Below are 19,904 nucleotides of genomic sequence, written 5' to 3' on the forward strand. Positions count from 1 at the left end.
GTTCTGTGTGGATCTGTTGAAGGTGAGAATATGTAAAATGAATGAGCAATAGAACAATGGAGCTGAGTTTGTGTGTGGCGATGTTGCTTCTGTCCAATCGCTTTTTAATATACAATGAATGTTCTGTGTTTGTCAAACATGATTAACCCTGATACTTCCATACTAACACTTGCTTTTCTTCAGTGCCCAAAACTGCGAAATATCGTCCATCAGGACTTGCACTCATATTCTTAATTGTAGTTCCAGCAATTGGATCAATAGAAGTGATCAACTCTCCTGTCATACAATTAAACATTGTACAATCCGTACCACTTGTCACCACAGCAATCTAATATTGACTCATCTTTCTACTGATACATCTTCTGTTGGGTGGAGTATAACATGTTTGGGTTCCTTCTTCAATTCTACACGATTCAACAGACGAGGATCTTCTCTCAATTGATATCTTACATCGACGGTCCATATGTAGAAGCATCCATCTTTACTCACTACAGCCACACGATCATGTTGATCAAAGGACACATCATACACAGCACTACGAGGACCTGATAAGATCATGGCCTTTCCGAACTTCTGATACTCTCGTGATGCATTAGCACGAGAGATAGCATACACCTTGGAATCAGAAGCAAAACTACCAGTAGCGAAGAAATCACGATGATAGTTAAACGCACTTCCATAGTTCTCAAGCTGAGCATTGTCGATTCGAGCCTTCAACGAGCCAGAACTGTCATACAAACGTAGAACAGTATCCTTGTCTCCACATACAACAAGAATACACATACGATCCGTTGTTCCTGAGACAAACAGATGCGTTGGATAATGGTTACGCTCTATTCATGAGAATGAGATTTGAGATCCACCAATTGGGAATTCCCTAAAGAGTGCCCCACCCTCCATGGAGAGACGATAAATACCAATCTGCTTACTGCTTCTGTAAGCACAGACCAAATAGCGGTTATCTTCAGAGAAATCCATGCATTCAACTTCTTCCAAGTTGGTACTGACTCGGATACATCTAGAACTTAATCTACATCCTTGAAAGCCACTTTGGATTAGCAGAAGTCAATGTAGAAACAATATATACACGAATCGATCGATCTGTACTCGCAGTTGCAATCAATTTACCATCACGACTCCAGCAAAAACATGTTACAGGTTCAAAATGTCCCCTTAATGCGCCAACAAAGAGTTCATGTTTAGGAGTGAAGGACTAAAGATTATTCGAAATATGAATGGATGGCCTTGGGAGCTTTTGGTTTCAAACTCTTTACCTGTTTCTTAGGAACCTAAGAATGAACTCCATTTCATATCTTCACTTTCTTCACTTGTTTCTCTTCTACCTTAGGTTCTTCTTTCCTTTCCTCTACAGGTTGAGGAGAATTCTTCCTATAGAAGAAAACGATTAACAGGGCAGGAACAACTACATATCAATGACAAATAAATCCATAAACGAATCGAAAATAATAATATAAGGATCGACATATCAAGAATGATGGAGAAAATGAAAGCAAGTCAAAACCTACAAAGAGATCTAATGAAAGAAGATAATTGGACCGAGCTTAGCTCAGTTGGTAGAGCGTTAGACTGTAGTGGCTGCTCCGCAGCAATCTAAGGGTCGCTGGTTCGATTCCTGCAGCTCGGATTTTTTATTCTTTTCTTCACCCATTCTTTCTTTGAAATGAGAGTGAAAACCATTTCTAGATCGAAAGATGACTACTTGAAACAAAAGGAGGGTGATATTGAAAAGGTCCATCACAACATCGATGAGAAGTACCATCCCTTTCAGCAGCAACGTGAAGTAGGAATCGTTATATGGCTTATCATCCATTTTAGTATGTGCGTGCATTGAATGCTGTGAAGTTGGAAAGAGTGTTTGCAAAACCCTTCATTGGAGCACTTTCTGGTCATGCTGATGGTGTTTGGTGCACTTGTACCAATCCAAAGAGTCTTGTAGTGTTTTTTCGCGGTGTTGAAAGTTAGGTTCAATTTATATCAGGTGCTTGTGATGGAGAAATCCGTGTATGGGATTTACCAACACAAAAGACAGTGTTTAAGGTTCAAGCTCATCGTCGTTTTGTGAAGGGTCTTGTTTGTGACCCTTCAGGCAAAACATTTTACTCTTGTAGTGATGATAAAACCATTAAGAGATATCGATTGGCTATGAGTGTCGATAATGTGAGAATGCGATGCTTCTTTGACTGATAGCTTGGAGTGAAAGGAAAAGACTACAACCCCGATCCTCTTAGTGTGTGGTATGGGAAGGAGGGTTTTAACTACATCGATCACAGCTGGACTGATGAAACTTTTGTGACGTGCAGTTCAGTTGTGAGTGTCTGGAATCCAGATCGTCAGGAGCCTATTCACAACTTCTCCTACGAAACCGAGTCGTTACTGAAAGCTCGGTTCAACCCTGCCGAAACTGGACTGTTGGCTGCCACCTCCAATGAGCGAGGTGTTCTTCTCTACGATATCCGCGTCTCATCAATTCTCCGTAAGGTACAGATGAGCATGGTCTCTAATGATATTGCTTGGAATCCCCGCGAACCTATGAATTTCACTGTGGTATGTTGAGAGAATGGTATTTAATGTAGGCGAATGAGGACTATAATCTCTACACATTTGATATGCGAAATCTCAGTGCTCCACTTACAACGCACCATGATCATGTTGGAGCTGTTCTGGGTGTTGCTTACAGTAGCACAGGAAGAGAGTTTGTATCTGGAAGCTATGATAAAACACTACGAATTTGGAATGTCGGAAGTGCTCGTTCACGCGAAGTGTAGGTCTGAAATAAGTCTCTCATGACTAGCTATCACACACGACGAATGCAACGAATCTTCTGTGTGAATTTCTCTGCCGATGGGCGTTTCGTTCTTTCAGGAAGTGATGATACAAATATCCGTATTTGGAAGGCAAAGGCTTCTGCTCCATTATGTAAGGATCGAGAAAAGGATTGATTGTAGACAAACCAACTTATCGTGAAGAATCGAAACTAGAATATATGGATAGTTTGAAGCGAAAGTATGCTTCGTTCCCTGAGATTAGTCGAATTGCAAGGTAGGGGAGAATTGGAGAATTGAATTATAGACATCGTCATTTACCAAAGGTGATTAAGAAGATGAAAGACAAGGAAGAAAACCGGAAGAAGAAGGATGTAAAGGAATTCAATGAAAAGGAGTGTTGTGTTTGTTTGGAAACACGATACATCTGACGTAATAGTTGTTCAAGATCTAAATCCTCTGTTGATTCTTCAGGAGAACCAACCGTACCCACAGGAACCAAACTCATTCCATCTAGCCGGACTCCAGCTACCTGCATCAGAATCTTGTTGACTTCCTCATCAGCCTCTTCTTCGACACTGATATCCGTATTTAACGTATCATCCATCATTTGCGTCACCATTTCATTCTAGGATTCATACAGATGAACTTTTAACACCTTCGCTTGTTGTCTTTGATACTCAGCTGCCGTCTTCATAACGCCTGAGGAATCCATCTCCCTATCCGTAATCTCCATTCTAATCTCAAACTTGTTCATTGCACCCATTGTGGCAGATGCACCTGCCATAGCAGTTCCAATAATCTTATTAGCTAGATGATACAACGAACATACTTCGTACTTTCTGCTTCACGAATCTTGTCTTCAACAAGATGTAACTTGTTCTACACTAACAGACGCATGTATCGCTTACGATAGCTGCTTCCATTCGACTTATACTCTTTTGAAACGACATTCGGCGTTGGCAGAGAATGGTGAGTTCCGATTTCCTACAACCCTAACTATGATCATTCCTTTGTAACATTACCTTGGCTGCTTTTGCTCGAATCTCATTATCAACTCTACTCATTTCTCTGTGTAATTCTAATTATGGCTTTAAATACGCATATCAACTTTTTGAAGCTGAATCCAATGTACGAATACTACTGCGAATCTTCTGAGTAGGCGTCATCTCTGGTTCAGGTACTTTCTTCTTCCACATGAGTATGAAATTAAATAATTGTAATGACAGAGTAAAGATCAGTTTAAGTAATCGAACAAACAGCTTACTCAACGGCCAATCCATTTTCCCGTAACCATTTTTCAACATCAATGTCTTCTTGTTTGACTTTAGGTTGACCTGCGGGGACAAGAGACATGCCATTCAATTGGATGCCTGCAACTTCCATCAATACTTTATTTATTTCGTCGTCTTCTTCTTCTTCGAGGTTGGGATCCATTCCTGACATAATACTATCCATTTCGTTCTGAATCATTTCACTCTGCGAATTATATAGATTTCTTATGCTCACTCTGTGCAATTCTCTCTCCCAATCCGCATTGACACTTCTCAATTCCGCAGGATTCAACATACTACAAATCAATACGTCCAAATACGTATACTCGTTGATCATTTTCATTTGCTCAGTAAGTTTCTTCTGCGTTTCCAAAAGCATCTTATTTACTATGAATCGTTATCTTAATTTACTTGTACTTCGAGCGTTCTCAATCATACTGTTCATTCCACTACACATCGACTATCCCTCAATCAACAGTCAAATACTTACAGCCTGTTTTTGAATTCGTCCCAACTGTTCTTGTAAACTCTTATATCGCTTTGCTAGAGCCACCATCCCAGCTCGATCACCCTATAGCTTATTATCAGGATTCAATCCAACAGCTGCAACTTTCTGCTTGATTTGCTCAGATAGGCTATTCATTTGTCGCTGCACATCTACATTACTCAACAAACTATGAATTAAATACCAGCTGCTTGATGATCTAGTTGATGTAGAACTGCCCTTGAATCAAACTGCGGCTGACTCATTGAAAGAAAAATCTGTAAAATTGTTAACTGAGGAATACACTTGATATCAAAACGTATAGTGATTCAGGTCAATTTAGAAGGCCTCTTATTCTTTATCTCTTCACTTCTCACTATATTGTTATTTCTGCCTCCAACGAAGAATGAGCCATCTTCATTTTGTAGAACACTTTGTTCAAAGACAAATCCTCCATCTCCAATCCATCTAGAATCATATTTTAACTCTCACTGTTGTATATTCAACTCTTTGTAGGATTCTATCACAAAACGAACCATTCGATTCTTCAGGGAAGGAATGCAAGTGTTCCGGGAGATTCCATTTTTTGAGTGGAGTGATACTGAATCAATTGTGGATGTTCCCGTACCTTTTTCAGGTGATGAAGTCCTGAACTGCTATAGTTTGTAGTTTCTATGAATATTCAATCCATAGATTCCAAAGAAAAGAAGGGTTGTGGAGTTGTGGATATCCCATTCCTTCCTTCTCAGCAATCGCATTCTAAACTGTTAGTTTTGTTCTTGATCCTAATATTTAGCTTTTTATCATGGCGGTTTCTACAACGGGTACTGATTGTACAAGAACATTGGGAATACGGAAATAACTCGAACAAGTATCGTTTTCAGTTTCCTTGTGGGTTGATGAGGTGTTTGGTAAACTTAAGGTTCCATTGTTCAAAGAGTCTACTTTGCCCCCAAAGAGAACACTGTTACATTAAATGTGATCACAGAAGATGGTATCCTCTTCAACCAATTTCTTATGTAGATTTCCTTTATTCCTGTGAAGGAAGGATTTATCAAGATACTCTGACATTTTCAGAGGTTCAGCAAAGAAAATTGGACACAGAAACGAATTATCTTCAACAATCCTCGTTGACAAAGATTCTTTGGAGTCCAACCTCTATTCTTCGTTTAATGGATCACGATTTTGCTCTTTTAAATTACAAGAACATGGGAACAATGATCCTTCAAAACAATCAATTCAAACTTACACGCGTTCTGCAGTCCCTGTTACATACTTCTTCAAAGATTCTTGATATTGCTCAGCAAGATGATCGCCTATTTTTCCTCTATGATTCCTTAGAACTCCAAATGTATTCCCTCTCCTCTCATTCATGGAAGTCTTATCATCGAATTCCTTTGTAATCAATTAGCAGATCTCTAAATCATAGACCTGAATCCTATCGTTATTCTATTCCTGTTCAATCTGCATTAATCACAACATGTGATTCTTATCTTTGTGTCTCTTTAAATAGTGGATTTGAAGTTAATCAATAGTACAGTCCTTTCTCTCGATCAAATCTAGTGTGCTTCTTTATCAACTCTCTTCATCTCTTTCTCTCCTAACTACTGTCCCTCTTCCTCAGTCGCATTCTGTACGTATTCTTACTCTCTCTCATCTAGACTCTTACACATCCAAATCCCCTCCTTCCTCATACCCAACCCTTGTCTCCCATGGCTTCTATAACTCAACTCCTTCTCCTTCACCCCTCCCTCACAGAGGTATTGGAGCTCTGGATTGTATGGAAAGTACCTCAAGGAAGATATTCAATCTCTCACTCCCTCATTGATACTCAGAATAACCAATCATGGATTGAACTCTCAGCTGCGGACGATGCACTCTGTTTACTGAGCAATGTAGATTGGATGGATCATTCTACAGGATCTGAAAAGGATATGAATTTGTACTATTCTTCATTACTCCAAAATTCGGTTCTTTTTTCGCATACGGCTCTATTGGATCATATTGTCCCATTCTCAGATCCAATCGATTATATCAATAATCAACCTCTCTCGGTAGTTTCATCGGATGAAACTCCTCTTCATCAACGCAATGATCTATGGTTGTGTCTTCTTCGTGATCTGTTGTATCGTGATGAAGCCATCTACGAAGTAACTCCCTGTTCACTTCATATTCACAGGCAATCTGATCAAGTGTCTGTTGCTTCTGCACTCCTCGTGGTCCATTGGTATCGATTGTGTTCTCTCCAGTTTGCAGAGAGTGCTGAGATTGAGGAATACGAGGATTTGTTGGATGCCCAATCTGCCTCTGTCATTGACACAGCTAATCTGTTAATGAGCCATCTCTCCAATCATCACAGTTATCCTGACTGGAGTCACTTACTCTCCATTCAATTCCAGGCTGATTCAGAAGTAAGTGAGAGACTCCATCAGCTGACAGAGGATGAGCTGTTGCTCACACTTCATACTCTCATTCATTCGCTTTCTCTTCCTGTTATTTCATCCACTCCTACTTCCTCATCCTCCGCTGTGATTGGTATTGCGTCTGCTAACTTCGTTCTTTCTCAAGTGATCCGAAATGCATACACACTTTATCATCGTTCACTTCCTCTCTTCTGTTTGGTTCTCCTTCTTCAATCCCAATTCCCGCGGTTATCAGAGAATTTGGATACAATGAAACGGTGTTGTATGGAGGTTCTTCTGGTGATTCTCTTCTTTCTCTCTCATTTCTAGCGCTATTCTGGCCTTCTACAAATATACACCCTATTTCTAACAAATCCAGAATACACAACAAATTCTGGTTTGACAATAAAAGGAGCAATATTTGGTTTCTATGAAAATCTCATTTATCATGAATCGAACACCTATGAACAGGCAGATGACCGACAATGGCTTCACTACGTCCTTCAGCGTATTACAAGATTTGAAGAAGGAGTGAGTGAATTAGACAGTTTATGATGAATTAGAGCTTATGTGACTTTCTTCGCAAGCAAAAGCAATATGAAATATTGCTAGTCTTTATTCGTCCTTCTGCGCAACATGCAACCATATTTTCGGATGCTAAAATAGTTCTGAAATTGGCATATGAAGCTTCTCTTGCTACTCAGGGTGAGTTGAGTGAAGAAGCAGAATCCTATGCCAAACAATTGATAGAGATTCAGAAAGATGAAGAGACCATGTTGTCTCTAATTCAAATCACTTATCAATTGGGATATCCAAGTAAGTGGCTTTGATCTCTCTTCACTAGATCTCACACAAAAGTGGTGTGAACTGTATCTCGATGTAATGCCTCCAGAGAGTCCCTCATATTCTCGAGTTCAAACAATTGTCCAGTTATTTTGGAATTACTCATTTCTAGCTCTTTAGAGCCTTCCTCTCAAATAAGCAAGTGTTGAAAGCGGCGACTGTTCTTCGCTCAATATCATATTCTGAGGCTTGTAAGCATCTCTCTCTTCTCATTGACACTTGTTGTGATTATGATCTTCTCCCCGCGGTTATCCACTTTGAGTTCGAAGTAGGGATGATTCGAATTTGTAATGATAGAGCCTTCAACCTGATTTCGAGTTGGCTCTCATAGCAGCTTGTCATTCTCATGCTGTTACTTCTCCCATCTTCTTCTCGAGTTATACGTACTTTCGAGAGCAGACCAAAGACCATCTCATGCTTCTTCCTCTGTATATTCTCTTTGTGAAGTTACGAGAGGAGTCACCTCCCAATAAGAAGGGTCTCAAAGCCAATCTCCAACAACAGATTCAGATTCTCTCACTGATTGTAGCCTTATTGCAAGAGTTACCTCCTTCAGAACGATGGATTTGTGAGAATGAAAAGAAAATGATGAATGAGGATGATGCTACTTCATCATTACTACTCCTACAAGCTCAATGTGTGTTGATTGAATCTGATTTGGATCTGGAAACGCCAGAAGAGATCATTCAAGCACTGATTGAAGCAAAGTCTTATTGGCTGGCACTTCAAGTAGCCAATCAGATCCAATTCCCAAAATCACAAATTGCTTCGATTTTTGTCTCGAAGTTGGATACAGCCGATTCTGATTTGATGAATGCATGTAATGAACTCTTACGAGGTGATTCCACTGGAAGTGCTCTTTGTGGTTTTGTCAAAGCTCTTCTTGATAAGGATAGGGAGATTGCTCTTCCGGGATGTGTTCATGAGAGTTTCCGAATCCTCCTGGAAGAGAAGAGGAGTGTGACGACACCAGTAGTGACTCTGCTTCTGGAGTATGGACGAGTAGAAGACTGTAGTCAGTTTGTAGGAATGACTGCGTTGAATGAGAGATAGATGTGTGTGTCGTTGGAGATTGCATTGAAACAGAGTCTGAACCGCGTATTCATTCCCTTACAATTTGTGTATCAGTTGCAAGCAATTCTCGAGAGTGTATCAGATTGTGAAGCCATATCAAATGTATGTCAAGAAACGATGCGTTGTAGGACTAAGAGAATGGTGTGAGAATAGATTGGAAAAAACGACTTGAACAACTTACGAATGAATATGAGGAAACAACGAAGCATCTAAAACTAGAATTCATTTGTAATGTTTGTAAATAAACAGATGACGCATCAATCTGACACGTTCCAAATAGCATGACAAGTTTCTTCATAGTCGACAACTCTCTATAGTAGGCAATATTGCAATCCGGTTGAAAAGCATGAGTGAAGTAACGATAACAAGCTTTATCCTTTCTCTTTTGACGGCTGGCAGACTGTCGAATCGCATTCAAATACAAATCATTGTGAGAACTCAACTCCCATGCAACTGCTCGTAGTGATTGGAGAATCACTTCTCCAGCTGTAAAAACTGGACACGTTTTGACCTTAAACCAGCAAGGACCATAATTTGGGTTCGAATAAATGCATTTCCGAATAATCGAGTGAAAATCACCGCTCATGAGAAGCTGATACACAACCCAAGTATTCACAGAACTAGCCAAAAGAGTGAAACCTCGCGATGTAAGCATGCTCAATCGTAACGCCTATATCTCATGATAACCATCAATTGATACTTCAATAAAACTGTCACCATACTGAGGTGTGAAGAACACAGCTAAATTCAAGCACTTTGCTGCATTTTTGAGCGAGAACAAGGATGAACAAGGGTTTAGAAAGATTCTCGCTCCTTCACACCATACTTCACCTGATTTCGCCACAAACTGCAATGAATATACGAATATACAGAATGCTAGGGATGGGCCACACGATCTAACAATCAGATCTTGGTAGAGAATGTACTGATGAAGCAACTGAATCATAGATGACCATACCCGACCTGCCCCGCGGTTATTAACAACAAGCTGATAATTAAGATGAACTGCTCCTAACAGATCACCTTCTCGAAGTCTCTGCTGAATAGACTCCAAACCCAACTTCCATTCTGTGTGAACAGACCGATGTCCGTAATCCAAAATGGATTTGGCCGTGATTGAATCTCCCCAAAATGCATGTAGACGAGCCATCTCGAAAAAGATGGGGTGAGCATTTCGAGTCATTACGATAGAAGCAACGTGTGCAAATATCTATGATAAGAGATGACGAGAGAACAAACATGACGAGCTGTTGCTCGATCTGTTGAAAAGACACTGAGACGAGCTGCTAGAAGCCAGACTTTCCAACGAAGATTCCGTGGACACAATCGCAATGAACACGCTGTATAGTACTTAGCAATGTGCAGAATCCGTCTGCCACAAGAATGAAAGGGTTTCACTCGATCAATGTTCTTCGTAACCGAAAGGAGGAGTTGTACATAGGTGTGAAGATACATCTGGGCTGCGATAAAGAAAACCTTCCATCGGAGCTCATGAGAGATCGTTAGAAGTGCCTCTGCATAACTCTTCAGCAATAGCATTGGACGGATTCGCCCCTCCATATCGTGGTGTTCCCAGAGGACCACAAGAAGGTGTTCTTGTTCCTGAAAGGAAAAGAACCATAAAGGACCATGTTTGGGATACATATGCGAATACATATGTGAAAGAGAAAGAGCCTGCTGATAGTCAATCGACCGATGAACAAACAAGATATGATTCAAAGCAAGATTCCCTTGCTTTCCCAAATGACTAAAAACTAACTTTTCAAACACGTTATTCACATGAATTGTATCTCCCAATTTCGCAGCAATCAAACAGGCTTCTACAAGCACTTTTAGACAGTTAAAATCTTCACGTTTCTGCAATTTGAAGAGAATCGCTAACACTCCCTCTAAACAGTTGAAGCGCTCTTCGATAAGAAGTGCTCGACTCACAATTCCATAGTCCTCAAAGTGATCTTGAAGAGAGGAATTCAGAAGGATTCGGGCAGATACAAATTCACCACAATTTAAGAGAAAATGAACCTGGTTCAGAATGTCTTTACCATCCAAAATGGTTAGTTGCATATCTGATCCTGAATGACTTGAAAGAGGTTGATCATCTGCGTCTCCACATGTACTCTCTGGGAGGTTCATCCTAGATTTCATGGTATTATGACGCAAATGTCGAGAGTAACTAGAACATTCATCAATAGATTCCGTAGCAGAAGAACTTTCCAGAGAACCAGAGTACACAGAAGACGAGCAATGGGAAGGAAGATGTGATGAATCAGATTGATCCAAATCAGAATCTCCTGAAAGAAACTGATCTGAACCATGATGGAATGCTAAAGGATCAAGAGATAGGTGCGACAACGGAATTCCATCAGACTCATCCCCATAGGATCCACATCTATTTCTCTCCTCTCTGTATAGAACTGGGTCACTTCGCGTTCCCGAAATGATACAATCACTTTCATAAGAACCCACACCTGAATCATCCCGCGGGAAAAAGGAACAACAAGGATTCAAAGAAGTAACCTTGTTGTGGGAAAATTCCCGTCGCTCCAAATCTACTCGATCTGACTGTACTAAAACGCCTAATCATCAGGACTACGCCATTTCCTCACCATGATCGATTGATGACTGATTCTCTAGAGAAGGCAATCCAGCACTCTCATCAATAGAATTTGGACTACCAGAAGACACTGAGGAAAAAACAGATCTAGGATTACGAGGAACAACTGGGTCTATCATCTATTCAAGAGAGAAGCACTACTTGTGGAAGTCGATCTGCGTTCATCAGGAATCATAATGGCAGTAGCCATTGGATCACTCGAATTCAAATCCTGTACCGTTGAAAACGAACTGTCTGTCAACTATGAAATCATTTCAACGATCCAACTCGTTACGGAAGAAGGATTACGTTTTCCAGAATCTGTTCCCTTTAAACGTTCACGAACAAACGACTCATCTCCATGACTCAGTTCTATCGAAGGCCAAGAGCTACATGAAAACAACTTGCAGAATCGATACAGAAAAGTAGTGTCCTGCTCGACAGTTTGCTCCTCATCGTCAACAGAGTAGAAACAACTCTAGAAGTTAAAACTAAGATATAATTGTCTACATATCTCTGTCTTCGCATTTTCCATGCAGAAATCGTAAATTGCAGATCACAAGATACGCAAGCGAGCTAAATGATACAACAATGACTAGTAAAAGCAACATGTTCGCGGGAATTCTCTAATGAATTGGTGCATCCAATCATCTTTGAGTGGAGGATTTCTCCACTGGGCTTTTTAACCAGTACATACTTTTTTGATGAGTAGTTTAGATCGGAGTGATGTACCTTGTTTGCGAAGAGTATAATGTAGGAGGTCAACGATCAAGTGGAAGACATAAAGGAGATGCAGAAAAGTGGATATTGGACGTACCCTATCATCATTCTGTAGATTCTGACTTGAGACCTTCTTTAGAGAGTGCTACTCAAGAAGATTCTTGTTCTGAGTGTTTTGTAGTTGAATCTAGTTGTTTGATAGGGATAGGATAATATGAATGTAGATCAGCGGCAAATGGTCTCAGATTCTCTATTACTTGGTTATACTTCGTTTTTGTCATAATATCTAGAACATGAAAGTGCAGAAGCAGCGAATAATGAAACAGACTCACCATTGGAACAGAGTGCTTCACCTAGAGTTGCTAAAGTTGATTTATCGAAAAGTGTGCGGTCATCTCTTCTTACTAAGAGTTTGGAGGAGCGTGTTCCTCTTGAGGACTTGATTCAAAGAGGTTTAGTAAGTAGGAGTTGATGGATGTGATAAACCAAAGAACCTGGAGTCAGTACAATGTTATCTACTCGGTTACAGACCCTGGAACGGAAGATCAAGGAAGATTCTGTAAATCATAGTCTTCAGCGACGACCATTGCTTGAGGATCTTGTACAACGAGGTATTCAATGTATTCACCACTTCAACATCTCATCTCTAGCCAATCCACAATTAACACCTGCTTTACGATCAAAAGCAGGAGATTTAGAAATGAAAATGAAACGTCATATGATGGAAAAGTGTATTTACCAGCGTCCAACACCTCGAGAACTTCAGAAGTATCATCCAGGTGTGTACGATAGTCTGAGTGAGGAAGCAAAACAAGCAAATCACCTGATTGAAGGAAGCACTATGATGCGAGTTCATATTTCGTTCTTAGGAGCTACTGCAGAACAATTATTGAAGAGTCGAAGAGTATGAATGAGTGAATGAATGAAATATAGATTACAGGAGAAGAATATAATGAATTGTTAAAAATTGTGAATAGTCAAACTAGTGAGAAAAAGGAACGTTTAATTCATGCAGTTGCTTCCTTCACAGTTACTCGGGATATTGATGCTGTTTGAAATATATTTCAAATTTAATTTGTAGTATGAAAAGGAAATACTTAATGTAATGCGCAATTGATTCTCCAATAGTTTGTAATTGTTTGTAACAAATATAATCATTCTAAATATGTATCAGTACTTACAATCTTCATTTCATCAAACGGACGATATGTATCATTATTCACACGAGCTCGTTCGATATCCTTCACCACATTTGTTCCTTTCAAGACCTTTCCAAAGATTGTATGTTTGCCATTCAACCATGCAGCAGGAACAGTTGTTATGAAGAACTGAGACTTGTTTGTTGCTCTTCCAGCATTAGCCATAGCCAATAAGAACGGTTTATCAAACTCCACCCCAGGAACAATTTCATCCTGGAATGGTTTTCCCCAAATACTCTCTCCTCCATATCCCGTTCCTGTCGGATCACCTGTTTGAATCATGAAGTTCTTAATCACACGATGGAAGATCACATTGTCATAGAAACCCTTCTGACACAGACCACTAAAGTTCTCAACCCTATTCTTCATCTCGTTCCTTATGCCTACGCTAATGGAGCAATCTGAGGCCATAGTTCCAATTCAATGTCACCCATATTCGTTCTCAAAATCACACGTTTAGCTAAGAACTTAGAAGGCGTCTGTCCTTCTTCCTTCTTCACATCATCTTCTGTCATATCTCGTCCAATAATTGCATCACGATCCTTCTTGTTACTCAAATCAGGCTCACGGCGTGTAAACAGATAGAAACGACGTTTCTCAAAGGATGAAGCGAACAATGTTGGATCTGCTTGATCATCCTTCGACCCATCAAAATGCTTCTTTGCTAAATCTGCCTTATTCTGCTCAGCAGTTCGAATTGTCTTCTGTTCTTCTCGTCTTGCTTTATCCATCATAATACGCATCTACTCATCACTTTCTCAGTTCAAATTCACTTGAGGAGAGATCTTACTTATTCCCTGAAACAGACTCACATTCAAAAATCGTTCTGTATTCTCAACTTCTCCCATTGTGAGCAAACACTCGCCTGTCGCAATCTATTTTCAATTCGTTCTCTCACACACATACATTCACAATCTTCAGACCAATCATACAAGAGTACATGATGAATCGTTCAGCTTGATCGAACACACAGTTGATAGGAGAATCTAACCCTTCTCCTAATGCTTTCTCTCGTACAGAAGCTTCCATTTTCAACTTACGATTGAAGTGGAATGAATCAATTGGCAGTTGCTCTTCTGCAAACTGTTTCTTATACACATCTTCTGATTCATCTAAACACTGAATCAACTTTCCTGAAGCTGTATTGAACAAATACATCTAATCTTCATCTCATCATCATTACTTACTTTCCAATCTCCTGCAAATACTCCCATCCATTGGCCAGTACGACTTATAGAAAGAGATAATGGCTTGAGTTGATTCTTCTTTAGTACCATCAGATCAGTAACAAATAAATACTTGAACTGGAGATGTTCTTTGGGACTGGATCCATCTTGAGGATACCAGTACTGGAACATACCAGAAGAATCAAGAGACACCACATAGTTGTCAGTAGCATGATATACTAATCCAATAATAGGAGACTTGTGATATGCAAATGTGAATTTGATCTCGGACTCTTCAATATCATAAACATTGATAGCATTTGTCTCCATGTTTACTACTGCTAGAAGTGGTCTATATATGATGAATCACATAGATCCACAACGATCGTAAGGGACTGTTATAAACCCAGGCAGAGGGTCCAGGGAGATAGTCAAGTTGAATAATTCGTGTCAAGTCGATAGCTTCGACATCATACACTTTGATGGTTTTATCTTCTCCAATAGAAGCAACAAATGCACCATCATAAGAACAAGGAAGTGAAACGACACGACCTTTATGTGCATAGAAGTGTTTTGCGAACTCAATGGCTGTTGGGAACTTTTTCCACATACGGACACTTCCATCCACACTTGCTGTAAATACGAAATTGGAATTTGGAGTTACTGTTGTAGTAACAATATTGCTAGGATGAGTGTATGATTTCTCATACATTGGAGCACATGGAAGATCGGATAAATATACTGCATTGCTATTAGGAACTGGAAATCACTCCTTGTGTCAATTTGTACCAATCTTTGGTTCTTCTTTTTCCTCTTTCGTTGCCTTCAACATCTTCATAGGTCCAATATCATCATCACTATCTGAATCCTCCTCTTCCACCTTATCATTTTCCACTTTCGTATTGGATTCCTATAACATTACTCCATTGATATATACAAAATACAGACTGTTGTTGACTCTTTTCAATTTCAATCGCCACAGTAAGACGTTTTACCTAAATAATTACAAATATGATAACAACAAAAACAATTTCATCTTTTGAACCGCTAGTAGGCAGCTTCCGTTTCCGACATTCCGAACTTAGTTGTTCCAACTAGATTATTACCTAATTTAATTGCAAAATAGCTACATTCAGTTCCTTCAATTGATCGGAGGAGATTTCCATTGATGGGATCACACTTGAAGAAATGTATGGATTCAATATCGACTAAATAAACCAAAATGAGATCAAACAAACATCAACGAAATCATTTAGTACAGAAAATCGTAATCAGTTGCGATTATCATTAGTTCCATGTTTATTACAGCTACAAGAAATGTCAAGTCTTGTTGAAGTCTTAGAAGCAGTACAAGCGCAATACAGAGAGTCTATCATACGACCTATCAATAATAATAGTATAATATAACTGACTATCTGTAAATTGGAAATCAAGATCATTTAGATAGAATACAGAGTATGGTACAGAATGACCGTTTGCATCGAGAATCCTATGAAATCAATAATTCAACAATAATTAAACAAAAACGATGAGCACAATTGCATGTTAAATCCCCTTTCAGGGATAGAAGTACTATGCTAACCATGAACAGGACTAGTTATTCCTACACAACGCGAAAAGGTCGACTTCCATGACGACCGGCGAAGATACGTTATTACAGGATCTACAGTCATTAATACGATATAAACCCTTGTACAGCGCAGAGAAGGAGAACGGATTCTTAAAAGAACTTCCATAAACAATGATTTGACTTGATATTCACAACCGCGGGGATTCCTTATAAACACTTCGTTCCAGCATAGTTATTCGCAATGGATGGTTTGTTCATTCAATTTCAATTCACGTCTAGAGTCATCAAATACATCAAAGTACCTCTTGATGTCGATGCAGGATCTTTGTTCGGCTCTGAATCAAGATAACCCTGTGGAAATTCAAGCTATCATGGAGGTGATTGTGAAACGATTACTTCCTGAAGTGTATTCGTCAGGAGAGAAGAAGAATGTGACTTGGATTTGATATATGTTCATTTCTAGCTAACCTACATCTTTCTACACCAAATGGCATTACCGGTGTATTATTTGAATCAGAGTTGGAAACAAACCTTTGGGAAACGAACCAATCGAATCGTACTACGTGCTTTTGTGATATTTACGACTGTAATATATGAATTCAAAAATCGAGAGACGAAGAACCGGATTCAAAGTGTAGATGAGTTTATGGAGAATGAGAATCGTGTAATCATGAATAATCTATTTGAGTCACTCATTGTGGATGTGTATTCAAAGGAACAAACGGAAGGGAACTTGAGTAAATCAACAGTTATGAACTCTCTCAGTTTCAATCTATCTCCTTATGTCAAGTTGTTACCAAAATTTGATGCAATTCCTGTGCTTATTTCATGTCTTCGTCAAGATGACATTCGCTTAGTGAAAATGGCAGTAGATACACTGACACTTCTCTGTCAATGGAATAGCAGCTTCGTAAACACGATTACCAACTACATGTTCTCTTCAACTCTCTATACTCTTCTCAGACGTCTTCAATATAACCTTGTTCATGATATTCGGATTCATAACTCTTCTCGAACCGTTCGAAATTCCATTCTGTCTCGTATACGAAGTCCTCGAAAAGAAGAGGATTCCGATGATGATGAACGCAAACGAAATGCCTTCGTCTTGGATACAACGGATTCATTCTTTAATAGTCTCTGTAGGAGTGAGGATGATTCTGTGACTGCTCTACAAACAATCTTTGCTTGCTCGGAGGAAGATGGTCAACTTCAAGTGTTACGATCTGTTCTTCTTCTCATTGTGTATATGGAAGGTGGTAAGAAACAAACCAGTTCTCAACTCATTACAGAACTTCATGCATCTGATTGTGAATCCATTTTAATGGGTATTTCTGCCATTCCTATTTCATCGTAGATATGTTATTCCGATATATTGGAATGAAAGATGAGAAGACAGTTGATCTGATTCTTTCAGTTCTTCTTCTTCTGTTTAAGAGTTATCACAATTATGCATTGTTCACAGATCTGACAGATTCTCAGAAATCTCTCTTACTCTCGTGTACGAAGATGAAGCGACGGAGTGTATATGAACAAGCTCTCACTCTGATTCTCATTTCTATTCTTCGTACAGATGATGTTGGATGGTTTGAATTGGAAGCCTTTACTGATTCCATTCTCATGAATTATAAAACTGTCAGCAGTTCTACACAGATTTTAATCAGTCCTTTCTCATTCTTTTTCTCACTTCTAGACCTTGTACTACGCCAGTTCATGCATCTTTCATCTGCTGGATACTCACTAGTCGGATATACCTGTTCTCTGGAAGATGTCAGGAGTATTTTTGAATTGAATCTCCCATGGGTGAAGCCATATGTAGCATTCATCCTCTTCACACGATTATGCAAAGGATTCAAACCACGGTTATCTTTCTGGTCTACAACAAGTGAAGATACAAAGGATCATGGATTATTGCTGTATATGAGAGAATGTCTTCAAGGGACATCTCGTATCAAAGCACGGATTCGACAGATCCTTACACCTTCAGAGAACGGATGTGAAGCTGATCGAATTCTGGATGAATTCATGAAGAAGCGAGGCATTTCACTCTCATTCCCATTATCATATTATGAAGTGCTGAATCTGACAGGCACTACGTGTATGGTGATGGGTGAAGTGAAACGATCCTTCCTTTGTCGTAATATGACAGGAAACCAATTGACAGAAGAGAATGAGAATAATGTGGTTAAGAATCTGTCAATGAAGATGGATAAGAATGATCCTCTTCATATTACTGTGAAGATTCATAACAAATCACGTCGAGTATTATGGGAGAAGAATGATATGAAATCCAGGTATTTCGTACTCAGTGATCGGTATCTCTATGAGTAAGAATAAGGAATAAGAATGATTCAATAGATACTTTAGAAATGATCGGAAACAATCGCAACTTCATCGAATCATGGATCTAACCAATATGAATGTGAATCTATATGAGGTTGATGATGTGACGTATCTCTGTATCTCCTATGTAAGTTCATTTTCCTTCTCTTCATATTCAGTTGAACACTCCCATACTGCTGTTCACACCAGAAACAACATTTACGTCAATTGACAGTTATTCTATGGAACATGAACATTATCAGAGTCAAATCTACCTCTGGTTCTTTGTACTACGATCTATTACTCGACTCACATTCCTTCCTCCAACAAAAGAAGAAACTTACTATCTCCCAGCACTTCCCAACTCCCTGTGGCGTCATGACTATCAGATCAAGAACGGATACTTGACAGAGAAGGTGTTTGCAGTGGATGGTTTCTGGAATCGAGAGGATGGAATCGAAGTGGTTCATGATAATATGCTAATATCCACATCTTTACGAGAAATGACAGAATCTCAAGTTAGAATGAATCATTGCTCTCATGAGTAGAATCTGAAGATACTAGTAACACTATTGGAAGAGTATGACTGGAGTCTGTTACATTACTCAAAACAATTGTTAGTGATTCTGAACAAGTAGGCATGAAACAGAAGTCTAAATAGCAGTGATAATGATGAAAACAGTCGATCTGTACTCGCCTCCAAAGGAGTGACTTATATCACAGAGAATAAGAAGAAGACTGTAGGTGTAATGAAACTTCAAGGATTGATAGAATGGTAACAATGGATGAAGAGTATTAGAGAATAGTTATGAAGCACGGGAATTGATGCAAATGTTGGTGGATCATGAAGAAGAGATTCGATTGTTACAGAAGACGATTCGAGCTGTTATGGTACGTACCGAAACTAGAGAAGAGGTGAGACGATGTGAGAAAGACAGTGTATGTCAACCAAGCATGGAAGAGATTCTATCGCCTTTGGAGGAAATGTCAGAAGAGAGATTATTCATTACACAGACAGTTGTAAATCGTTGTTTGGAAGCTGAATTTGGTGTTGAAGCAACGATTCTGCAGTATTTCAAACAGAAGGATGAGAAGGAGTATGTGAAGAAATTGCGTAAGAGTAAGCAATGTTCCTTTGAGTCAATGGTCAATCGATCCAGTTTGTATGGATACTATCAATCAGATGGAAAAGATGCGTTTGCAGTAGTTTAGTGGTTATGGATGTTTGTTAAGATCAATGGATCCTTATTCTCAAAAGAGCATAATTGAATCCTTTTTCAAAGCAATAGTAGTCAAGTGGTAAGATAGGTCCCTGCCACGGATCAGGCCCGGGTTCGATTCCCGGCTATTGCATTCTTTTCCTTTTCAACAAACACACATTAACAGATTACAGAAAATAGTCAGGAACCTTCCGTACCAAATTGAACTTTTCATCACGAGGAGCAGGATCAAATTGAATACTAAACCTCAACCATCT

The 19,904-nt window shown here is 39.3% G+C and overlaps 8 protein-coding genes across 8 annotated transcripts in view; 3 read left to right on the forward strand and 5 right to left on the reverse strand.

Annotated features, from left to right (window-relative positions):
• Positions 1-142: 142 nt before the first annotated feature.
• JH06_3562 (transducin beta-like protein 2) lies at positions 143-1,485 on the reverse strand (the record flags this gene model as incomplete). Its single annotated transcript, XM_014670699.1, has 7 exons — positions 143-328; positions 358-833; positions 864-1,018; positions 1,050-1,213; positions 1,275-1,289; positions 1,320-1,423; positions 1,455-1,485. The coding sequence occupies 7 exons, from the start codon at positions 1,483-1,485 to the stop codon at positions 143-145; spliced, it is 1,131 nt and encodes a 376-aa protein (XP_014526185.1).
• Positions 1,486-1,681: 196 nt separating this feature from the next.
• On the forward strand, positions 1,682-3,214 carry JH06_3563 (glycoside hydrolase; the record flags this gene model as incomplete). The annotated part of the gene is made up of 8 exons (XM_014670700.1): positions 1,682-1,801; positions 1,837-1,953; positions 1,984-2,178; positions 2,209-2,565; positions 2,595-2,782; positions 2,813-2,937; positions 2,967-3,060; positions 3,091-3,214. 8 exons carry the CDS (start codon positions 1,682-1,684, stop codon positions 3,212-3,214), a joined length of 1,320 nt encoding a protein of 439 aa, XP_014526186.1.
• A 1,055-nt stretch (positions 3,215-4,269) lies between these two features.
• JH06_3564 (hypothetical protein) lies at positions 4,270-4,807 on the reverse strand (the record flags this gene model as incomplete). The annotated part of the gene is given in 6 exon segments (XM_014670701.1): positions 4,270-4,353; positions 4,368-4,444; positions 4,469-4,517; positions 4,548-4,628; positions 4,659-4,714; positions 4,747-4,807. 6 exon segments carry the CDS (start codon positions 4,805-4,807, stop codon positions 4,270-4,272), a joined length of 408 nt encoding a protein of 135 aa, XP_014526187.1.
• Positions 4,808-8,990: 4,183 nt separating this feature from the next.
• On the reverse strand, positions 8,991-11,981 carry JH06_3565 (hypothetical protein; the record flags this gene model as incomplete). The annotated part of the gene is made up of 9 exons (XM_014670702.1): positions 8,991-9,530; positions 9,561-10,070; positions 10,100-11,328; positions 11,359-11,436; positions 11,467-11,586; positions 11,616-11,715; positions 11,749-11,842; positions 11,873-11,931; positions 11,964-11,981. The coding sequence occupies 9 exons, from the start codon at positions 11,979-11,981 to the stop codon at positions 8,991-8,993; spliced, it is 2,748 nt and encodes a 915-aa protein (XP_014526188.1).
• A 1,346-nt stretch (positions 11,982-13,327) lies between these two features.
• Positions 13,328-15,704, reverse strand: JH06_3566 (peptidylprolyl isomerase domain; the record flags this gene model as incomplete). Its single annotated transcript, XM_014670703.1, has 10 exons — positions 13,328-13,730; positions 13,760-14,115; positions 14,146-14,247; positions 14,279-14,530; positions 14,560-14,890; positions 14,919-15,297; positions 15,328-15,448; positions 15,483-15,533; positions 15,567-15,632; positions 15,669-15,704. 10 exons carry the CDS (start codon positions 15,702-15,704, stop codon positions 13,328-13,330), a joined length of 2,097 nt encoding a protein of 698 aa, XP_014526189.1.
• Positions 15,705-16,422: 718 nt separating this feature from the next.
• Positions 16,423-17,462, forward strand: JH06_5522 (hypothetical protein; the record flags this gene model as incomplete). The annotated part of the gene is made up of 2 exons (XM_014670710.1): positions 16,423-16,539; positions 16,572-17,462. 2 exons carry the CDS (start codon positions 16,423-16,425, stop codon positions 17,460-17,462), a joined length of 1,008 nt encoding a protein of 335 aa, XP_014526196.1.
• Positions 17,463-18,025: 563 nt separating this feature from the next.
• Positions 18,026-19,639, forward strand: JH06_5016 (hypothetical protein; the record flags this gene model as incomplete). The annotated part of the gene is made up of 6 exons (XM_014670704.1): positions 18,026-18,432; positions 18,464-18,575; positions 18,607-18,945; positions 18,976-19,061; positions 19,089-19,202; positions 19,234-19,639. 6 exons carry the CDS (start codon positions 18,026-18,028, stop codon positions 19,637-19,639), a joined length of 1,464 nt encoding a protein of 487 aa, XP_014526190.1.
• A 175-nt stretch (positions 19,640-19,814) lies between these two features.
• JH06_5017 (serine threonine-protein phosphatase 2a catalytic subunit beta isoform) overlaps positions 19,815-19,904 on the reverse strand; it is a gene marked incomplete at both ends in the record, with an annotated part of 1,036 nt that continues 946 nt past the window's right edge. Inside the window, one exon of the mRNA XM_014670705.1 lies at positions 19,815-19,904. This exon is cut by the window's right edge and continues 84 nt beyond it. Coding sequence (XP_014526191.1) covers positions 19,815-19,904 — 90 coding nt within the window.

This window comes from Blastocystis sp. subtype 4, assembly GCF_000743755.1.
Source record: "Blastocystis sp. subtype 4 strain WR1 chromosome Unknown seqid_0239, whole genome shotgun sequence".
Taxonomy (NCBI): domain Eukaryota; class Bigyra; order Opalinata; family Blastocystidae; genus Blastocystis; species Blastocystis sp. subtype 4.